General features: G+C 37.5%; 1 protein-coding gene across 2 annotated transcripts in view; it reads left to right on the top strand.

Annotated features, from left to right (window-relative positions):
• The window catches only part of Arpc1 (Actin-related protein 2/3 complex, subunit 1A), a 34,193-nt gene extending 14,697 nt beyond the window's left edge, over nt 1-19,496 (top strand). For both annotated transcript variants that reach the window (XM_071684373.1, XM_071684372.1), the window contains exons 7-10: nt 495-673; nt 1,941-2,044; nt 13,806-13,986; nt 19,075-19,496. In XM_071684373.1, coding sequence (XP_071540474.1) covers nt 495-673; nt 1,941-2,044; nt 13,806-13,986; nt 19,075-19,113 — 503 coding nt within the window. In that variant the 3' untranslated portion in view covers nt 19,114-19,496. The remainder of the gene's footprint in view (nt 1-494; nt 674-1,940; nt 2,045-13,805; nt 13,987-19,074) is intronic.
• Nucleotides 19,497-23,360: the final 3,864 nt, after the last annotated feature.

Here is a 23,360-nt window from a genome sequence, read left to right on the forward strand (position 1 = left end):
ATTAATGAAGTACACACCAGTAATAAAGTCTTTTGCAGTTTAGAAGCATGAAGACAAAAAGGATTGATTTGGTGGTTCAGGGAGAGCATGTGGACAACATAAGCTTAATGTGGTAATTAGGAGAGAATGGGTTGTTGGCACTTTTTTAAAAGTGATGCCAGTTTGATGCAGGTTTTAAAAGTGTTATGCATATGATGTGTGTGTATGTCCCTCCAAATATGTGAGTCATATGGGAAGCCCTTAGGGTCTACACTAATATTCTCAGAAAAGTCTGCCATATGAAAGTAGGTCTAGTTGATTTCCCTGCTTATTTCCTTCTTCTTTTGTGAATATCATAAAGCACACTGTCAGCTAGTGTAGTGACACTCCATGTACATTCTATGTTTGAACCTCAGTTGTGCAACTTTTCAAAAGCAACGTTGTAAAAGTTAAAATCAAAATGTGAAAAACTTTCTGAGACCTTAAATAACATCATATTTTTTGTCTGTGGTCAGGTGGTTGGGTGCATAGTGTCAGTTTCAATGGTGATGGTAATCGTGTCTGTTGGGTTGGGCATGACTCAAGCCTCACTGTAGCTGATGCTGGCAAGGAAATGGCTAAAACCCAACTGAAAACAGAATATTTACCTTTTACGGCTGTGACCTGGGTTTCACTCAACTCATTGGTAGCAGTGGTAAGTACAGTAACTATTACCTTTTAAATCAATTTTGTTATAAACAGATCTCTATTGGTGCTGGGAATGTGTTCCTGGTTAAAGAACTATAACCCAAAAAGTGTAAAACTAAGTAATCATAAAATGGCTCCAGTGGAGCAGCCCTGTTGCCATCCTATAAATGATAAGTAAGGGCTTCATAACTTTTAACACCACAAATGATGAATGTACACATATAATGTATTGAATTATGGAAGTTAACAATAGTTTTTAGTGATAAAAAGAAAACTCACCCATGCAGGTAGATACATTAAGTAGTAGTCAATATGTACATTTGGTAGGAGCCACTGGAAACTGCACAAGTTCCCTTCTACTAGTAGCCTGTTAAGGGTGAGACACTTAAGGCTGAGAAGCAGCCCAGGAATTCACCAATTATTGAGACTTGTGCTATGGCCAACTGTTTGAGGGAGTTCCCGAAAGGATCAGCATAGGAAAATATATACGTGTATATGAGTGGATGGGCCATTCTTCATCTGTTTCCTGGCACTACCTCGCTAATGCTGGAAATGGTGATTAATGATAATGATAATAAAAAAAAATCTTATGTATATTTTTCACATTCAGATTGTTGCTTTTCCTTGAATGCTCGCCCACATCACCTACATTAACCCTGGTGTGCCTTTTTCACATATTATGGCCTTCTTGTGCACACAAAAATAAGAAAAAATACATTAAATGACCATAATGCAGTGAACATGGTCACCAAGAGAGCACCCAAGGTGCTTATTGGCTAAAAGCTGATTAATACGTGCCATTCCCATTGGCTGTGTATTGCAAATATTTTAGGTAGAACTTTTGAACTGAATGACATTTTTTTTTTTCCCACAAAGAAAGAATTGCATACAACAGTTTTAATGAAACAGCTCTAAGGGGAACAACTGTAAAAGAGGTCTGTCTGTATCCCCCAATATTGCTTGTTGTACATAAGAATGAATAAAGAAATTAGTGTTAAATGAGTGATAGCAGTGGCAAGTTAGGAACCAGATTAATCAGATATAGGGAGAGTAAGCCATGTCATGGAGTTTTATGGAACATGTAATGCTGGCACAAAGGGCTGTTTCTGATGAGTATGTCATAAGCCTGATTATTAATCATATGCTGAAGAAGTGCAGTATTTAGTACACAAAATGGCAAGGTAACTGGATGTTTGTATGCAAATTGATAATGTTGACAGTAATAACATTGGTAATAGTAATGATAGAAGTTATAGTTGCATTATTTTTTCAAGGGCCATGGGTGTTGTCCAATGTTATATTCTGTGGATGACACTGGAAAATTGACTTTTGTTACCAAATTGGATGTGGCACAGAAGAAGGAGACTGGCAGCCTTAGGTAAGGCAATATTATAATGTTTTTCATCATTTGTTTTTATTATTGTTATTTATCCATGTGGATAGGGGAAAACAATTCTGGTTTACTTATCACTTGCAAGTTCTTGGGGGCAATTAAGGGAAGTGGGGGAGGGAGACTAGAAGTCCTCCCTTTTGGCATTATCTGTTTCTAGAATTAAAACCAAAAGAAGGAACAACATGAAGATTTTTCCTTAAAGGCTTAGTTGCTGGTGCTTTCACACTAAGGTGGGAGAGGTGAATATAAAGGAAGAGAGAAGGGTTGGTGGTTACATGTGTGTGGTAGGGATGTGTGATGTAACCATGACTGTTTAGTGTGATGTAAGTCTTAGAGAGGGAGAGAGGTAGGTCTTGAGTCTATTAAGGGTTAGTGTGAGTTATTTGCTGTTTATTGATGATTTTGCAGTGGTTGTGAGAAACTGGTGAAGCAGCGCAGAAGATAATGGAATGTTAATCAGAATAAAAGTAAGGTTATTAAGTTCAGCAGTGAAATGAAATAGGTTGGTTGAGTGTAACTTTGAACATAGAGAACCTGAAGGAGGTGGGTTGTGTTAAGCATCTGGGAGTGGTTGTGACACATGTATATACATACCTATACATTTTATTGTATACATATATATACATACACAGACATATACATATATACACATGCATGCACATAATTCAAACTTGCTCCCTTTATTCATTCCTGTTGCCACCCACCACACATGAAATAGCATCCCCCCTCCCCCTGCGAGGTAGTGCTAGGAAATAGAATGCAGTTCATCATTCAACAGATTATGGTTTTCTTTCATCTGTTTTATTGTTTTACTGAACTATAACTTCGATTAAGTAATCATAGAATGGAGAAAATTTTGGTAAAGGTGAGATATTTTATTCAAAAAGGGATGACTGGCTGTTTGAGGGATGTAGATTTGAGCTTGTGTAATCATCTGTAGAGAATAGCAGTATATGAATCAAGGTAATATTTTAGCAGACTGAATAACTGCAGTTGTAAGAAGGTAGCTTTAAAAACAAGTGTTATGAAGTAAAAAGATAAAAGTTAATATGATGTTATTTTTGTTCTTGATGTAGATGACAGTAATTGCTTAAGCTCATATATGACATGAAAAAGAAAGTTTTTGAAACTTAATAAATACTGAGAGCATTGAATTAAAGTGTCTTTAGTTTGCATATTTAGATAATTTTTTCAGAATCTTACACAGGATAAAAGTAGCATTTAGGGTAATACATCAGAACTTCCTTGGCAGTATTCATGAAATAGATGTATTTTGTAGTAGCAAGGATGCCTCAGTTGACCATATTCAGTGTTATTTTGTTACTTATATTTTTACATGTACATATTTGGTAGTTGATACTGATAAATATCTTAATAACATTCTGCTAAAGAAAGTACTTAGCTGGGAATGGCTGCTACTTTATTTCAGGGGAATGTAGCAAGTTGGATTAAATAGTTTGGTGTGTGTATATATGTTAATGTGTGCATGCAAACCTGTCAGTTTGTTGCAGTGTATTTGTGTTTTATGTCTGTTTGTAGTGAGAATGCATTTGAATCTGTATGTGTATAGATAATTGAATTAAGGCAATTATGTAAAAGTAGATACTACTGTATATGATTTGTGTCAGTAGATGCTGATGGAGACTTTGAGTGTTCTGAGAAATTGGACAGATTTTTTCCACAGTATACACATTTTTTTTTTTCTAGAATTTCTTTGTATTTACCAAAGTAAACTTGTACAAAAATTATTAATTTGGAATATATATTTTTAGCTACCTGTATATGCAGTAAACAATACATATGTACTGAGAAACTAAATTTTTCTTTGTTCAGAGAAGTGAATCCCATTGAAAGGTAAGAAAATTGGTAAGCTAATTGTAAAACATATGGTTCACTTAGTGAAAACCAGATAGAAAGGTCCAGTTTCTAAATTAGCAATTGTGTGTTGTGTGTATTAAGAGTATTGTTTTTTGGCATATAAAGTGTAATACTGGTGCTCTGTTGATAATAGGTCATACAGTTGGCTGTCACATATTTAACTGATTTTGTTTGTAAGAATGGCCTCTTTCTGGGCCTCATGGTGACACATGCATTAGAACATTTTGCCTAAATAAACTAGCTCTTCATCTTTTGGGTTAAACTTTTTCTCATATACTGGTTTAACTGCAGACATTCAGCATATGCACATCTACACATTGTATTGGTCTGTAAAACCATATAGGAATATCCATTCACCAGAAGTAATTGTGTAATAGGCAAAAAAAAAAAAAATCCTGGAGATAATGTCTCAGTATGGCTCTCATACTGTGGTGTATACTTAATGAAGTAATGTACAGTATAGCAAGTGTTGGTTCCAGTATCCTCAGTCATAAGGTCTGAGGTGAAGATTGAGAGTGTTTATGAAGTGGCACTTTGTTTCTAAGTTGCACTATTAATCAGCAAAATTTAGCTAAAGACGACTTGAGGAGTATACTTTTATGATGAGTCACTGTATAACAAACTAGGTTTGAGGTGAAGAATCAGAATGTTTAGTTGAACTTTGGTTCTACGTTGTATGATAAATCAATTAAATGTAGCTAATGATGACTTAAGTATTAGCATTGTCATTTGTTTTATGATGGGCCATATTATAGCATATAATTAGAACAAACATTCACTACCTTCACAATGAAAAAAAAAAATTAAAAAAGTAGCCCACCTCATTATGCTCAGAATCCACCTAAACCACTTCATAACTAAGAAGCAACCCTTAAATAAAATAGAGATAAAATACTTATCTTTGCCTCAGTTCAGGAACTTACAGATCCCCCCACTCTCAATAAACACAACATTTACAAAACACAAAAACACTGGAATGACCAGACAAACACAAGAAAGTGCCCCTCTAGCAATTGAAAACACCATCCCACTTGGAATTCACCTGTTTGAAAATACAGTCTCCAGACGTGAATGAGTTAACCTTTCACATCTGCATTCTGAACACCACGTGTCTCTTTAGCATTACAAGTAATTTTTCAACATATCACAGTGACTCCTCATACCTAAGATGCAATTTCTACGCTGAAGACACTCCTCATTTGTCCTGTGCTCACCCCTTGAAATACACACACACACATTACCACTCGTTTTTACCTTTGGTCCTACCCACTCGATGTGGCTGGCTTCCTGAATGTTGCAAAAGTCCTATAGAAGGGGCTGTCTGGCAGAAAGTTAAAATGTTAGTATTTTTTTTAAGAGAAGTAGATATCTAGATTTGAGGTTTTAAGGAATTTTAGTTGAGATATATTTGCTGTTGAAATAGTAAGTGGGAAAATTTTATTGCCATGTGATGTAGGTAAAGGTACCTGTGTAGAATGTCAAGAGGTATGTATTTTTAACCATGCTCAGAATTCTTTTTTTTTTATTAAGATCAAGTTTATGTTCGTAACAGTTAGATGTGTGTTAGGCAATTTACTATGGGAAATTTAACTAATTTGAATGTTATAGTAAATGTTTCTGTTATCCAACTAAGATCGTAGTATTTTCATGACTCGCATCACTGGTACTTACTAATCAGTTAAGTACGTGCATGGAGAGGACAGTATACATTTAAAATAGGGTCCCGTCAAACCACTGTTTATGAGAGTATCAGTTTCAGTAGTATGTAATTAGCAACCAGGTTGTGGACATCTTACCCTTTGAAAATGCTGCCATGTGGTAAGTAAAGAAATTGCCTTTTCTGTGATTGATAATTCCTGTCTTTGGCCACATTCATGCTGCATTACCACTTCCTTGTATCCTTTAAAGATTTCTTTTACTTCACTGAATTTTGGTAAATGACAGCTGTCTGAAATATAAGAGCTGGAACACTGGATATGAAAAATAATCTCAACAATGATAAAAAAAATGGGAAAGCTTGCCACTAAATTAGGAAGGCCACTATGCTTGTAATCTAGTAAAGGTTTATCTTTGTTTAGGAAGTATGTCCCCTACCCAGTATGGTCAGTTTATTCCTATCAAATTCAGAAAAGAAGCTTGTAGCTTCATGATCAGATCTTTTATATATACATTTCTTAGAATTCAGTTGTTCTATCATAGTGTATGTATTCCAGTTTAACTGTGAGATAGACATGCAGGCAAAGCAGTGACAAATTACCAACATTACTGGCACAGCCAGCTCTTCTCTGCTTGTTTTCTGTATTTAACAGAGCTTGAAAGATATCTTTGACAGTCCTTTCTTAGTCAAGGCTTCTGAATTGTATAGTGGAAAGTCATGCTACAGGGAAGTATTCATCATGTCCCAGGCACCCATTTGCCTTATGCGAGCCAACACTATGCCCAAGATAATGATTAGTAATTGTTGTTCACAAACAGTACACAGCAGAGTTAGAATTTCAAAAAACTGTAATTCTAAAATTCATAAACTTCCAAATTACATAATTCAGTTCTTTCAAGATTACCATTAAGTAGTATGAGCTTCTAGAGTTGGTTGTTATGTTTACTGTGTGTTGCCATAGCTCATATTAATGCTTTTTTATAATTTTACAGTCTAATGCATGGCAGTAAAGCTCTGTGATTATCTGTTAGTTTTGTGATATTTTCATTAATTCTGCCCTTATGTGATCCAAAAGGCATGCAAATGATAGTAATGGGTGAACTGTTGCAAAGAGAAGAATATTGAACTAACCATTGTGCAAATATTGTACATTTTGTAAGAGTTCATTGGCATGTTACCTGAGTGAGTCTTACAGTATTGTTAACATGAGTACAGTATATATGATATCAAAAGGCAGTGAGAAAAACTGTTAAGGTTATCTACAAAATGAATCTGATTAGGATTTTGCCAGTCAAAAGGCAGTGCATAGATAGGAAAGAGTCATGCACATGTGTTGGGAATTGACTAACCAGCTGAACACTGTGATGGAGATTCATCTGTGTTGAAATGTTGGGTTGCCAGAGGACTACAAAATTATGTTCCTCCAGTTGATTTTGATAGGCTTGTGTATGAATGGTTTAAATCATGCAGTGAATGAGTATCTGTTTATGGGCCACTGTTGTGTGAAAAAGCCTAATAGTTTCATGTGGAATTCAAAATTAGTGTTTTATGATCTGGATAGTTGCGTAAATTTGTTGTGACATACAGTACCACAAAATGTTTTGAAAAACCTTTGGCACACAAACAAGAAACTAAAAAGTATGTTGATGAGTTTCTTGAGTTTGTGAAAGATGAAATCTGTACTTCGGAACTGATCTGCAATGTGGATGAGGCTGGACTCTTCTGATGGTGCATTCCAGAAACATGCTTACTACAGGAGATGAACTTACTGTGTTTGGTGTGATAGAAGCAAAAATTGGGTGACTGTGTGTGTGTGCATGTGAAAAGTTGGCTGTCACAAACAAGTATGATTTATTTGTGGTAGGCAAGAGTTCTCATCCTCCTGCCCTAAAAGGCATACAATGTTGCCTGTGATTTACAGAGCTTTTAAACAGGCTTAGATTATGAAGCAGATGACCACTGGTTGAGGCTCATTGTCTGTGTAGAAGGTTGGGTTGCCAGAGGACTACAAGATTGTGTTCCTCATAGATAGACAGTTGTTTATTCTCATCCTGATGCTGATGTGTTATTAGGAAGAAATGTTTTTTGCAACAGCTCTCCATCTTTACTTCAACTGAAACAGCCATTGTTTCAAGGAATAGTTTGCAGCATGAAGTGCAATTCCGGGAGTGAACTTACACCAGTTGATTCTGATTCATTTTCTAAAGCACTCAACAGATTAAAGAAGACTTTATCATCAAGAATGGCATTTTTTGTGTGTTTGCTGGGACATGGGAGTCAGTGACTTATTTTACAAAGAAAAATGCATGTTCTAAGGTACAGGCACTTTTGAGTTCATTGTGAGCACAAAGGGTCTTATGTTGAAACTGTTAGTAATATTGGAGCAGCGATTAATGTTCAGAGCACAGATGGGAAAGAGTAATGTTGGAGCAGCGATTATTGTCCAGAGCACAGATGGGAAAGAGTAATGTTGGATAAACGATTATTATCCAGAGCACAGATGGGAAAGAGTAACCTGCATATGTTCAAGGACTTTTACGTTCTGTTGATTGTATGTCTGGAAGGTAGCTGTTGAAGCTTGGATTAGAAGAATGGTTCTTTAGTGCTTCACTTTTTTTTTTGGGGGGGTTGTTTCCTGTGAATAAAGGTTTCTAAAGTGTGAGGATTGGATTAGTTTTTAACTAATTCTTAGGGATTAGTGGTTGGTCATGGAGTGGTTTTTTTTTTTTAGAAGGGTCTAGTGCTATTGCAAAGAATTGAGTGCAGAACATGTTGAGATTATTAGGAAAATCTTTGTTTTATTGTGAAGTTTTTGCTGCTAGGCCAACACTGAAAGGAGTGTTTTGTATTGTTTGAATTGCAGCTGTTTTGTTTCATTGTGAAATTGTTGAGTTGCTAGGCAGCCATTTATTATTTTGAGTGTTGTTTTGTGAGGTTTGCAGCTTTGTTGTATTTGCTTTTGACAGAGTGGATGACCACTTACATATATATCATTATTATTGTTCTTTCATACACTTATATAATCCCAGGATCCCTTGTATGGAGCTCCTTCAGCTCTTAAGGTGTGCTACAAGCAGAAGCTGGAAAAATTGGACTCCTTTGGAGTGAGAAGTTTCCCAGTGACTATTGTACCAATTAGCAAGTTAATCCCTCTCATCCACTCGTTCACAATTTCTCATCTATTGGCAATAATAAACTGACTGGGCAGTAATAGGGTAAACCTGACTAGATTCATAATGCATGTGTATAGGCTGGCCAGGTGTTACACCTCTCTCTAACCAATTCTTCAATCCAATTTTTAAGCCTCTTGAGATTCATTGTTTTCAGTTGGACCCATGCATGGGCTTTCGGGCATGTCATTTATTGATAGATTACTCATACACTTAATTAATTTATTAAGATTCAAGCTTCATAGTTTTTTCATATTTACCCTAATGACATTCCTCATTTAAGTTTATTGAAATTATTTTCTCTTAATGTTTAATAATGTATGGTGCAGGTAAATGGCAATTGCTTTGCATATGTAACAGCCTAACAAAAAACAAATTCTTGAGTTTTAGCATTTCTCTTGGATCATTTGACACTTGTATGTTAAAAAATCTGTTTGCAATAAATATTTGGGAAATATAAATGGCACCTTGTTTTGAATATGGGAAAATGCTTACTTTATGGAAATTTTTTAACTATGATTCTCAGATCTAGTATGTTATATTCACTTCTTTGGAACAGAAATAATTTAGTGTAGAAATGTAATCTTTTTATGTGTAGCTATTGTGAATATTGCATTATATAAACAAGCCATAAGCAGTGGTTTGACTTCTTAGATAGTCCAGGAAGTGGAGTGAATTCATTGATGTTAGAATGAATGCCAAAAAACAATCCTTTTAATGTAGCAAGGAATGACTATTTAATTGGAAAACTGTAAAAGTTAATGCTAGATGCTATGTTTCTCTATGTAAAACATGCTTTGCACACTCCCTAGTTTATGTTATAAGAGTTTAGTTACCTATAAGCATCCAGTACTTTATATACATATCCCAAATGAAATTTTTTTCTAATCAGGTCACTGGACTGATTTAAACTATTTCTAATGAACTCGGTATGCCAACTTTCTGCTTTCCAGGTCTTCCTCAGAGAAAGTCAAAGCTCCTCTGAAGTTCTATATCCTGTACTCTTCTCAGCTTTTTCTAAGAATATGAAGTTAAACAGAAACAATTATGTAGTCACTAAACTTTGATTAACTTTTGACTACAAATGTTTACTTTTATCTTCCTATTAGTTATCCACTTACCTGACAAGTGTTTCTCATGCCCATCTCCATCTGTATTATATTATACATACTGTCTTTAGTATTTTACAGACAGCAGATTCTTTCTCTAAACATTCAATGTATAAGACTGTCTTACCGTCATTTAATGTATAAGATTATCTTACCGTCAGAAACTCGGAAGCATGCTCAAGACATTTGCTAAAATAATGCTCTGCAGTGGCTTAGCTCAGATTTAAAAATTAGGAAAGTGCTTAATCTTCAGAAATGTATTGCAAAATCTTCAGAAATGTTTTGCAAAGGAAGAAAGTTTCCTCTGCAAAACCTGAGAGAAAAAATGTAGAAGTAAAGGAGGGAACCAATACAGAAATGGAAAATTACACTGGTCAACAAAGATTTTGTCCCATGGAAAAAAATAATATGTTATTTATTTTTGCATTTTGAATCCAAATATGTTTTCAGAATTTCTGTCACCCATAATTTTTTTTCCAGCATACTTGCATATTAGGCACAGTATATATGTACCAATGCTCTACGGAGCATTTGAAACAAAAAGTTAAACAAACACAGCTATTTTCATTGTTTGTGAAGTGCAATAGCTTCTTTTTGAAAGCACAAGCCTGGATGAATGAGTCACCAGGGGTCTGCAGAAACATGACTGGAAATGTTGGAAAATTCAAACAGTGCCCATAGTTGCAGTTCTCTGTCACTTGCAGGCTAGATAGAACTTAATGTATAAACAGTATCTTGTCCACTCTGTTGAAAGATTTTGCTTTTGTGTATTCAGGTGTTGTATTGATACTCCATCCACTATTATAATGCCAAGAAACTGTGTAAATAGTCCAAATTCTTTCTGCTATATCTGCGGTGAATTGACATCCATATTGCAGAAGGGTCACACTATATGCCCTTTGCCATTCCTATGACGTGGAGAGAACCCAATGATCACACTTTGGATTGCTAATTCTGCCTGACAAATATAAACGGTATAACATCATAAGCCAAGCATACTGTTAAATATCCTAATTTACCAACTGCTATGAGGTCAATACCTCACAGTCAGGAGCTTCCTGTGCCAAAGCCTCCCAGAAAAATGACACTGAGTGACGATGTTTCTGGTGATGAGAAAGTAGACCAAGTAGAGGACACTGCCAACATTTGAAGCAAGCTGTTCTTCAAGTGAACCACATTTGCTGAGTCAAGATCTTAATGATCTCATCTGTGAATTAAATGTTTAAGAAGCAAGAAAAACTTTTGGGTTCCTGGTTAAAGGGCTGGAATCTTCTCCAGAATGAAACTAAAGTTTGTTTTTATCATGATTGTATGTCATTTTCAAAGATTGTTTTTATCATGATTGTATGTCATTTTCAAAGAATTTTTTTCCCTTGAAGATGGTCTTGTGTTTTGCAATGATGTTCATTCTGTTGTGGAGGCACTTGGCCAAGAATATAACACATGAGTGGCACTTGTCTATTGACTCATCAGAAGTAAGCTTGAGAGCGGTTCTACTCCACTACAGGAATAAGTTCCCCTCTGTTCCTCTGGCTCATGCAGCTAACATGAAAGAATCGTATGAGTTGGACAGCCGGGACAAGAAAATTCATTATGTAAAGAAAGTGAGGCCAAAACGAACATCACTGACTCCATTGAAGAATGTCATCAATCTTCCTCTTGTTTATCATGAGAAAATTTATCTGCCTCCTTTGCATATTAAGCTTGAGTTGACAAAGACCTTTGTCAAAGGTATGAATGAAATTGGCCATGGATTCATATTTGAGGAATAAGTTCCCAGAATCAGTGATGCAAAAATCGAGGGTATTTTTGAAGGACCACAGATCAGGGAACTGCTTGGAGATGAAAATTCAGTGAAGAGCTAAATGAAGTAAAAACTGCATGGCTGTCATTTAAGTGAATTTGCAAAGATTTTTTTTGGGAATCACTGTAATGTTGTAAAAGATCTTTTAACTTCATATTATTAAAGCTATGCAGTGCATTAGGAGTCTGAAAATTCACTTTTTGGACTTGCACTTGGACTTTTCACATAAAGTCTTGGGGCAGTCATTGATGAGCATGGCAAAAGATTTCACCAACATTTTGGACATGGAAAAGTGGTACCCAGGATAGTGAAGCCCCTGTATGTTGGCAGATTACTGCTAGACACTAAGGAGGGATCTACCCAAGGCTAAATATAGCCAAATATTGTACACTTCTACATTTTAGAGGGAAGTTTTTGAAGTGTAATACCAGCTTTATTAATGAAAGAGTAATATACATTTATTCTAAAATTGATCTGCTCTATCACTTAAAACCATACCTGATAGAAAAAAAATCTAAAAACAGATTCGAATCCAGTCTAAAAAGTACTATAAGGCCTACCTATTTTAGTTTGGGACAAAAAAGTTAACTTTTGTTGACCAGTGATATCAGTTGAAGGATAATGTAAAATTTGAAAATTCTGAGTAGACTATAAAATGTTGATGCGCTGTAGATAATTAGAAAAAAAAAGTCATCAAACCAAAAAAAATCTGATTTGTGTTATGGAAATGCTCCTTTACCCTATTCCTATTTTAAAATGGAATGTCTTTTTAGAAACTGAATTTTTCAAAGGGTTTCCTCTTATGTGTATGCTTCTTTTATTTTTCTGCTCTATATACCTCAGGTAATAGCTGTGGTATTTGTGCCATACTTACAGCGCAGTTATCTGTACTAAAGACATTGTCTTAAATTCTCTCTAGTGTTTGTTGGCAAAGGTAAATCAGTTGCCTCTTGTCATAACTTCTGGATATATACTGCATCACTCTTTTGAATGCCTCTAATATTTGGTTGACTTGGGCACCTAATAAGGAACTGATTCTAGAACACTATTGAAAATGTGTTTCTCTGCCTACTTTTGTATCACGTCTACTCAAACAGAAGATTCCTTCAAACTATCTATCCTGCATGTTTTAAGATGAGAAATGGAAACATTTCATGACTTGCAAGCTTATTATGAATTAGACAGGGTTATAGTATTGTTGGGTTCTTTGCACCTTTCAAAATAATAGCTCAGCACAAATAGTTTATATTGTGTATGAGATTCCCAGCATTGAAAACAGATTGGTGCATGATCCCCAAATGATTTGGTCCCACAGACTTAAATATTGAAGCTAAATGATGGAGCCAATAAAAGTTTTATTTTCATTGGGAATTTGAATTACTAGGAAAGATTTCTTCATGCTTGTGAGACCTTGTAGCAAAGCTACTCGTATAGCATTGGTGATAGATCTTAGATGTTGCTCATATGGATCTTATATAAGTTGTATTGCACACTTAATATCATCAGTTGGTGTAGATCTTTTGTATATCTTATGTCTTGTATTCTGAAATGATATTATCAAGCCTTCTTATATTGCAGTTGGTAATACTGTCTATCAAGAATTTTTTTTAACATTTTGTGGAATTTTGTTATTTGAGGATAAAGACCTGTTAACTTTTCTTATAAACAGAAGACTGATCTGTTTAACTGTTTTCTTTTCATCTGCACGTTCTGATGGATAACTTCCCCTTGTGAATTTTAATCAGTGTCATCTTATGCTGTTAGTCAATAAAAGAAATACTTTAAAAAATTTACCTTCTAAATGTAATTCATCTTTACTGAAATATTGCTTTTATATGATATGAATAACAAAATCCATGTGTAAGTTTTCCAGATAATTTTAGTTATGTTAGCATTTCTTTGTACAGTATATATCTAGTAAGACAGTTGCCTCTGAGTAAGCGATAAAGTGGTAATTTTTTAACATGCTGAAAGATTCAGATTCCTCTATCCATTTATTTTATGTAAAACTCTTTAATATAATCTTTTATATTTTTGCTTAATTGACATTTTTGAGGTTTGCCTCTCAGTTTACAGATTCTTAATTTTAATTGAAATTTAGATAATATCAATTGTTGTGTATCTACAGTGCCATGAAAAAGTTCCAGTCCCTTGACCGCACAGCCCGTTCAGACCAGTCAGACACTACTTTGGCTACAGTTCATCAGAACACCATCACTGGCATTGGAATATACTCAGGTGATAAGTCTCATTGCACAGCCATCTCAACTTGTGGAGCAGATTCACAACTGGTTTTATGGAACTTTAAGGTTAGTACTTCAAAGTTTCACAATCTTTTTAGATTCACAACTGGTTTTATGGAACTTTAAGGTTAGTACATTAAAGTTTCACAATCTTTTTGATGTCTTTGTACTTGAAAGCTGTTTTACAGCCACAGCTCATTAGACAGGCCTGAACCTATTTACAAACTGTACCTTCTTTTTGGGAGAATACCATCCAACAAAATTGGGAGATTGAGTGTCAGATATTAACTTTTAACCCTTTCACTGCAGCCAGAAGAGGATGTATTGAAATGGTTTGGTCACATGGAGAGAATGAGAGGAAAGATTGACAAAGAGGATATATGTGTCTGAGGTAGAGGGAACGAGAAGTGGGAAACCAAATTGGAGGTGGAAGGATGGAGTGAAAAATATTTTGAGGGATCGGGGCCTGAGTATTCCTGGGATATTATATGGGAGGGTATTGATTGAGAGGGTAAAGGCATGTACAGAGCATCGGATTGGGGAAGAGCAGTGTGGTTTCAGAAGTGGTAGAGGATGTGTGGATCAGGTGCTTGCTTTGAAGAATGTATGTGAGAAAGACTTAGAAAAACAGATCTATTTGTATGTAGCATTTATGGATCTGGAGAAGGCATATGATAGAATTGATAGAGGTGCTCTGTGGAAGGTATTAAGAGTATATGGTGTGGGAGATAAGTTGCTAGAAGCAGTGAAAAGTTTTTATCAAGGATGTAAGGCATGTGTACAAGTAGGAAGAGAGGAAAGTGATTGGTTCCCAGTGAATGTTGGTTTGCAGCAGTAGTGCGTGATGTCTCCATGGTTGTTTAATTTGTTTATGGATGGGGTTGTTAGGGAGGTGAATGCAAGGGTTTTGGAGAGAGGGGCAAATTTGCTATCTCTTGTGGATGAGAGGGCTTGGAAAGTGTCATTTGTTGTTTGCTGATGATACAGCGCTGGTGGCTGATTCGAGTGAGAAACTACAAAGTTGGTAACTGAGTTTGGTAAAGTGTGTGAAAGAAAAAAGCTGAAAGTAAATGTGAATAAGAGCAAGGTTAGGGTCAGTAAGGTTGAGGGACAAGTCAATTGAGAGGTAAGTTTGAATGGAGAACTGGAGGAAGTGAAGTGTTTTAGATATCTGGGAGTAGACTTAGCAGTGGATGGCACCATGGAAGTGGAAGTGAGTCACAAGGTGGGGGAGGGGCGAAGGTTCTGGGAGTGTTTAAGAATGTGTGAAAGGCGAGATTGTTATCTTGGAGAGCAAAAACGAGTATGTTTGAAGGATAGTGGTTCCAACAATGTTATAGGTTGCGAGGCTTGGGCTATAGATAGGGTTGTGCGGAGGAGGGTGGATGTGTTGGAAATTAAATGTTTAAAGACAATATGCGGTGTGAGGTGGTTTGATCGAGTAAGTAATGAAAGGGTAAGAGAGATGTGTGATAATAAAGAGAGTGTGGTTGAGAGAGCAGAAGAGGGTGTATTGAAATGGTTTGGTTACATGGAGAGAATGAGTGAGGAAAGATCAACAAAGAGGATATATTTGTCAGAGTTAGAGGGAACAAGAAGTGGTAGGTCATATTGGAGGTGGAAGGATGGAGTAAAAAAGATTTTGAGCAATCGGGGCCTGAACATACAGGAGGATGAAAGGCATGCAAGGAATAGAGTGAATTGGAACGATGTGGTATACTGGGGTTGACATGTTGTCAATGGATGGAACCAGGGTGTGTGAAACGTCTGAGGTAAACCAAGGAAAATTTTGTGGGGCCTGGATGTGGAAAGGGAGCTGTGGTTTTGGTGCATTACACATGACAACTAGAGACTGAGTGTGAACGAAAGTGGCCTTTGTTGTCTTTTCCTAGCGCTACCTTGCACACATGCGAGGAGAGAGGGGTGCCATTTCATGTGTGGTGGGATGGCGGTGGGAATGGATGAAGACTGCATGTATAAATATGTACGTGTGTATATATGTATATGTCTGTGTATGTATATGTTTATGTTGAAATGTATAGGTACGTATATGTGTGTGTATGGGTGTTTATGTATATACATGTGTATGTGGGTGGGTTGGGCCATTCTTTCTTCTGTTTCCATGTGCTACCTCGCTAATGCGGGAGACAGCGACAAAATATAATAATATAATATATATATTTTGAGCAATCAGGGCCTGAACATTGAGGAGGGAGAGAGGCATGTTAGGAAACGAGTAAATTGGAACAATGCGGTATACCGGGGTTGACGTGCTGTCACTGGACTGAACCAGGGCATATGAAGCGTCTGGGGTAAACCATGGAAAGGTCTGTTGGGCCTGGATGTGGATAGGGAGCTGTGGTTCCAGTGCATTACACATGACAGCTAGAGACTAAGTGTGAACGGATGTGGTCTTTTTTATCTGTTTTCCTGGTGCTACCTTGCTGAAGCCGGGGGCAGCAATGCTGTTTCCTGTAGGGTGGGGTAGTGACAGGAATGGATTGAAGGCAAGCAAGTATGAATAAGTACAAGTGTATGTATGTATACGTCTGTGTCTCTTTATGTTGATATGTATATGTATGTATATGTGCATTTATGTGTATATATATATATATATATATATATTTTTTTTTTTTTTTTTTTTTTTTTTTTCATACTATTCGCTATTTCCCGCAATAGCGAGGTAGCGTTAGGAACAGAGGACTGGGCCTTTGAGGGAATATCCTCACCTGGACCTCTCCTCTGTTCCTTCTTTTGGAAAAAAAAAAAAAAAAAAAAAAAAAAAAAAAAAAAAAAAAAAGAACAGAGGACTGGGCCTTTGAGGGAATACCCTCACCTGGCCCCCTTCTCTGTTCCTTCTTTTGGGGGAAAAAAAAAAAAAAAAAAAAAAAAACGAGAGGGGAGGATTTCCAGCCCCCCGCTCCCTTCCCTTTTAGTCGCCTTCTACGACACGCAGGGAATACATGGGAAGTATTCTTTCTCCCCTATCCCCAGGGATAATATATATATATATATTTTTTTTTCTTTTTTTTTTTTGCTTTGTCGCTGTCTCCCGCGTTTGCGAGGTAGCGCAAGGAAACAGACGAAAGAAATGGCCCAACCCACCCCCATACACATGCCTTGATTCAATCCACTGACAGCACGTCAACCCCGGTATACCACATCGCTCCAATTCACTCTATTCTTTGCCCTCCTTTCACCCTCCTGCATGTTCAGGCCCCGATCACACAAAATCTTTTTCACTCCATCTTTCCACCTCCAATTTGGTCTCCCTCTTCTCCTCGTTCCCTCCACCTCCGACACATATATCCTCTTGGTCAATCTTTCCTCACTCATTCTCTCCATGTGACCAAACCATTTCAAAACACCCTCTTCTGCTCTCTCAACCACGCTCTTTTTGTTTCCACACATCTCTCTTACCCTTACGTTACTTACTCGATCAAACCACCTCACACCACACATTGTCCTCAAACATCTCATTTCCAGCACATCCATCCTCCTGCGCAAAACTCTATCCACAGTCCACGCCTCGCAACCATACAACATTGTTGGAACCACTATTCCTTCAAACATACCCATTTTTGCTTTCCGAGACAATGTTCTCGACTTCCACACATTCTTCAAGGCTCCCAGAATTTTCGCCCCCTCCCCCACCCTATGATCCACTTCCGCTTCCATGGTTCCATCCGCTGCCAGATCCACTCCCAGATATCTAAAACACTTCACTTCCTCCAGTTTTTCTCCATTCAAACTCACCTCCCAATTGAATTGACCCTCAACCCTACTGTACCTAATAACCTTGCTCTTATTCACATTTACTCTTAACTTTCTTCTTTCACACACTTTACCAAACTCAGTCACCAGCTTCTGCAGTTTCTCACATGAATCAGCCACCAGCGCTGTATCATCAGCGAACAACAACTGACTCACTTCCCAAGCTCTCTCATCCCCAACAGACTTCATACTTGCCCCTCTTTCCAAAACTCTTGCATTCACCTCCCTAACAACCCCATCCATAAACAAATTAAACAACCATGGAGACATCACACACCCCTGCCGCAAACCTACATTCACTGAGAACCAATCACTTTCCTCTCTTCCTACACGTACACATGCCTTACATCCTCGATAAAAACTTTTCACTGCTTCTAACAACTTGCCTCCCACACCATATATTCTTAATACCTTCCACAGAGCATCTCTATCAACTCTATCATATATATATATATATATATATATATATATATATATATGTGTGTGTGTGTGTGTATATTGAATGGATGAGCCATTCTTCTGTATCCTGGCACTGCCTCGCTGATACAGGAAATAGCGATTATGTATAATAAAATGATAAATGAATAAATTGTTTGGTGTTACAATGCTCTGCCTGCAAGAGGTTACTCCATGAATGAAAAGTAACCCCTGGCAAGTCTGTATCATTGGGAGTGTAGTCTTGTTAAAAAACTTTTCATTCCAAAGGAGTCCACATTTCCCTGCTCCTGAAAAAAGCTCAGCCTTTGGCTGCAGAAAGTTATGGTTTACTCCAGAACCCTTTAAGAAAAATTGGCTGTGGGTGATTTTTATAAAGAGATAAACAAATAGATGTATATAGTTTTCCTGTATATCCCTGGGGATAGGGGATTAAGAATACTTCCCACGTATTCCCTGCGTGTCGTAGAAGGCGACTAAAAGGGGAGGGAGTGGGGGGCTGGAAATCCTCCCCTCTCGTTTTTTTTTTAATTTTCCAAAAGAAGGAACAGAGGGGGCCAGGTGAGGATATTCCAAAAAAGGCCCAGTCCTCTGTTCTTAACGCTACCTCGCTAACGCGGGAAATGGCGAATAGTTTAAAAGAAAGAAAGAAAGTTTTCCTGTAGCTATGAAATCCCTGTCTTGGGGGTGTATTTTTTTGCAAGGATAAAAGTTTGATAAAATTGTTTCTCTAACAATAGGAGTGGTAATTGTCAAGATGCTGTATGTATAAACTGTTTGATGAAAAAAAATCATTGATTTACTGGGCCCTCTCCATTCATTAGTATATTTGTTGCATTTGCTCATTAGCTTACTCCCTTCCATTACTTATATTAATTTGCATCTGGTCTGTGTTCTTCAAATAAAGATGAATCTTATGAAATATGATACTATCTTTCTTTCCAGAGTCTGGAGCAGTCAGTGTCAGATCTCCGCTTGAGTTAAAGTTCAATTTGTGCCATATATAAATCCATTGTTTGATTAATTAAAATGGTCTTTGCATGCTTCAAAGCATTACAAGAGGTGCACAAAGAAACTGTATGTATATGTTGGCACTCAAGTAGATACTGCCTACTGGTGAGTTGCTTAATTTTATGATTTTTAAGAAATTAATCCATTGCTTAGTTACTGCTCAATTCATTTTTGTTACTGATTATGTGCTGTTAATTAATTAATACCAAAATCGTGTGTTTTACCATTGGTTATGCCTAAGAAAGAAAGTTATGCTATGTGATTCCCACTGAATGGAAAATATGCAGTGAAACTTGCTTCCCAGATTTCAGGAAGTACATAGAGGCATTCCAAAATAAAATATAAAAAAAAGTTAATCTTGTTATATTTACTATCAAAACTAGGTTCCAAATAATTAGAAATTATGTATTTGAACACAGTTTGTACTAGTAATACTCCTTTCCCCTGCTTTGTGCAGGGGATGTGCTATTCTGTCCATAGATCTGATGCCCGTTCACTCCAGGAACTCCCTCAAGGGGATGGTTCAGTCTATAAATGATGCTACATTGCTTTGCTGTCTCCCGCGTTTGCGAGGTAGCGCACGGAAACAGACAAAAGAATGGCCCAACCCACCCACATACACATGTATATACATACACTTCTACACACGCACATATATGTACCTGTACATTTCAAAATATACATATATATACATACACAGACATATACATATATACACATGTACATAATTCATACTTGCTGCCTTTATTCATTCCCGTCGCCATCCCGCCACACATGAAATGACAACCCCCTTCCCCCGTACTCGTGCGAGTTAGTGCTGGGAAAAGACAACAAAGGCCACATTTGTTCACAGTCAGTCTCTAGCTGTCATGTATAATGCACCGAAGCCACAGCTCCCTTTCCACATCCAGGCCCCACAAAACTTTCCATGGTTTACCCCAAACGCTTAACATGCCCTGGTTCAATCCATTGACAGCAGGTTGACCCCAGTATACCACATCGTTCCAGTTCACTCTATTCCTTGCACACCTTTCACCCTCCTGCATTTTCAGGCCCCGATCGCTCAGAATCTTTTTCACTCCATCCTTCCACCTCCAATCTGGTCTCCGACTTCTCGTTCCCTCCACCTCTGACACATATATCCTCTTTGTTGATCTTTCCTCACTCACTCTCTCCATGTGACCAAACCATTTCAATAAACCCTCTTCTGCTCTCTCAACCACACTCTTTTTATTACCACACATCTGTCTTACCCTTTCGTTACTTACTCGATCAAACCACCTCACACCAAATATTGTTCTCAAACATTTCATTTCAAACACATCCACCCTCCTCCGCACAACCTGACCTATCTATAGCCCATACCTCGCAACCATATAACATTGTTGGAACCACTATTCCTTTAATATTATTTTTTATTATACTTTGTCGCTGTCTCCCGCGTTTGCGAGGTAGCGCAAGGAAACAGACGAAAGAAATGGCCCAACCCCCCCCCATACACATGTATATACATACGTCCACACACGCAAATATACATACCTACACAGCTTTCCATGGTTTACCCCAGATGCTTCACATGCCTTGATTCAATCCACTGACAGCACGTCAACCCCGGTATACCACATCGCTCCAATTCACTCTATTCCTTGCCCTCCTTTCACCCTCCTGTATGTTCAGGCCCCGATCACACAAAATCTTTTTCACTCCATCTTTCCACCTCCAATTTGGTCTCCCTCTTCTCCTCGTTCCCTCCACCTCCGACACATATATCCTCTTGGTCAATCTTTCCTCACTCATTCTCTCCATGTGCCCAAACCACTTCAAAACACCCTCTTCTGCTCTCTCAACCACGCTCTTTTTATTTCCACACATCTCTCTTACCCTTACGTTACTCACTCGATCAAACCACCTCACACCACACATTGTCCTCAAAAATCTCATTTCCAGCACATCCATCCTCCTGCGCACAACTCTATCCATAGCCCACGCCTCGCAACCATACAACATTGTTGGAACCACTATTCCTTCAAACATACCCATTTTTGCTTTCCGAGATAATGTTCTCGACTTCCACACATTCTTCAAGGCCCCCAGAATTTTTGCCCCCTCCCCCACCCTATGATCCACTTCCGCTTCCATGGTTCCATCCGCTGCCAGATCCACTCCCAGATATCTAAAACACTTCACTTCCTCCAGTTTTTCTCCATTCAAACTCACCTCCCAATTGACTTGACCCTCAACCCTACTGTACCTAATAACCTTGCTCTTATTCACATTTACTCTTAACTTTCTTCTTCCACACACTTTACCAAACTCAGTCACCAGCTTCTGCAGTTTCTCACATGAATCAGCCACCAGCGCTGTATCATCAGCGAACAACAACTGACTCACTTCCCAAGCTCTCTCATCCCCAACAGACTTCATACTTGCCCCTCTTTCCAAAACTCTTGCATTTACCTCCCTAACAACCCCATCCATAAACAAATTAAACAACCATGGAGACATCACACACCCCTGCCGCAAACCTACATTTACTGAGAACCAATCACTTTCCTCTCTTCCTACACGTACATATGCCTTACATCCTCGATAAAAACTTTTCACTGCTTCTAACAACTTTCCTCCCACACCATATATTCTTAATACCTTCCACAGAGCATCTCTATCAACTCTATCATATGCCTTCTCCAGATCCATAAATGCTACATACAAATCCATTTGCTTTTCTAAGTATTTCTCACATACATTCTTCAAAGCAAACACCTGATCCACACATCCTCTACCACTTCTGAAACCACACTGCTCTTCCCCAATCTGATGCTCTGTACATGCCTTCACCCTCTCAATCAATACCCTCCCATATAATTTACCAGGAATACTCAACAAACTTATACCTCTGTAATTTGAGCACTCACTCTTATCCCCTTTGCCTTTGTACAATGGCACTATGCACGCATTCCGCCAATCCTCAGGCACCTCACCATGAGTCATACATACATTAAATAACCTTACCAACCAGTCAACAATACAGTCACCCCCCTTTTTTAATAAATTCCACTGCAATACCATCCAAACCTGCTGCCTTGCCGGCTTTCATCTTCCGCAAAGCTTTCACTACCTCTTCTCTGTTTACCAAATCATTTTCCCTAACCCTCTCACTTTGCACACCACCTCGACCAAAACACCCTATATCTGCCACTCTATCATCAAACACATTCAACAAACCTTCAAGATACTCACTCCATCTCCTTCTCACATCACCACTACTTGTTATCACCCCATTTGCGCCCTTCACTGAAGTTCCCATTTGCTCCCTTGTCTTACGCACTTTATTTACCTCCTTCCAGAACATCTTTTTATTCTCCCTAAAATATATGATGACAAATACTTTAATAAGTTTAAGACATTATTATTTGCGCCTGCTTACATACATTCATGGTTTACAGGTATTTCTCAAATCTTTTTTTTTTCTTTTAACACTCTACATTACTCTTTTCATTTCTGATCTTCTCCATTATCATAACTGCTTCGAAAGGACCCAGTGGTCTGTTGATTTGCATGCCTTTCTTTAAACTGCCCTTTAACTGTGTTGGGATTTATGAATCTGCATCATAAAATATTTTTTTTTTTAGGATAGCGGCCCAGGAAACTTGATGTCCCACAATGGTCACCAATCTTAACATCATGAATAGCACTAAAATTTAAATGATATGCATTCAGCTGTAACAAAGGCATAACCAAAAATTGCTAGCATGCAGCTAAAATGATTGCTTCATTACCTGTTCAATACTGCTCCATGAATAATGTTATAACTAATTTTCTTATGATACTTACTTTGGTAAAATAATATCTTAAATATGCAGATGATGAACCCCAGTAATCACTGATATTCTTCTCTCATCTGAGTTGAAACTTTACTTGGGAAGTGATGATGATAAGAACAACTTAATCAAGAAGTTTCACATTCTGAACCCAATCAATAATTATCAACTTGTAACATCTTGATTTTGGAAAATGACACGATATTTTCAGTTTTTCAGTCTTGAATTGCTTGAATAATAAAAGAGGAAGAGATGTGGCCTTATCTGTACAAGTCAAAATTTTAGTTGAAATTTTACTGCTATATAGCAGTAAGTTTGATATGTTTTCACTTGAGGGGACGGTGGGCAGTCACCTCACGAGAAGTCAACAATAATTATGGTCAATGACAAACACAAGTA

The sequence above is a fragment of the Panulirus ornatus genome, chromosome 38, assembly GCF_036320965.1.
Source record: "Panulirus ornatus isolate Po-2019 chromosome 38, ASM3632096v1, whole genome shotgun sequence".
In the NCBI taxonomy this organism is placed as follows: Eukaryota; Metazoa; Arthropoda; class Malacostraca; order Decapoda; family Palinuridae; genus Panulirus; species Panulirus ornatus.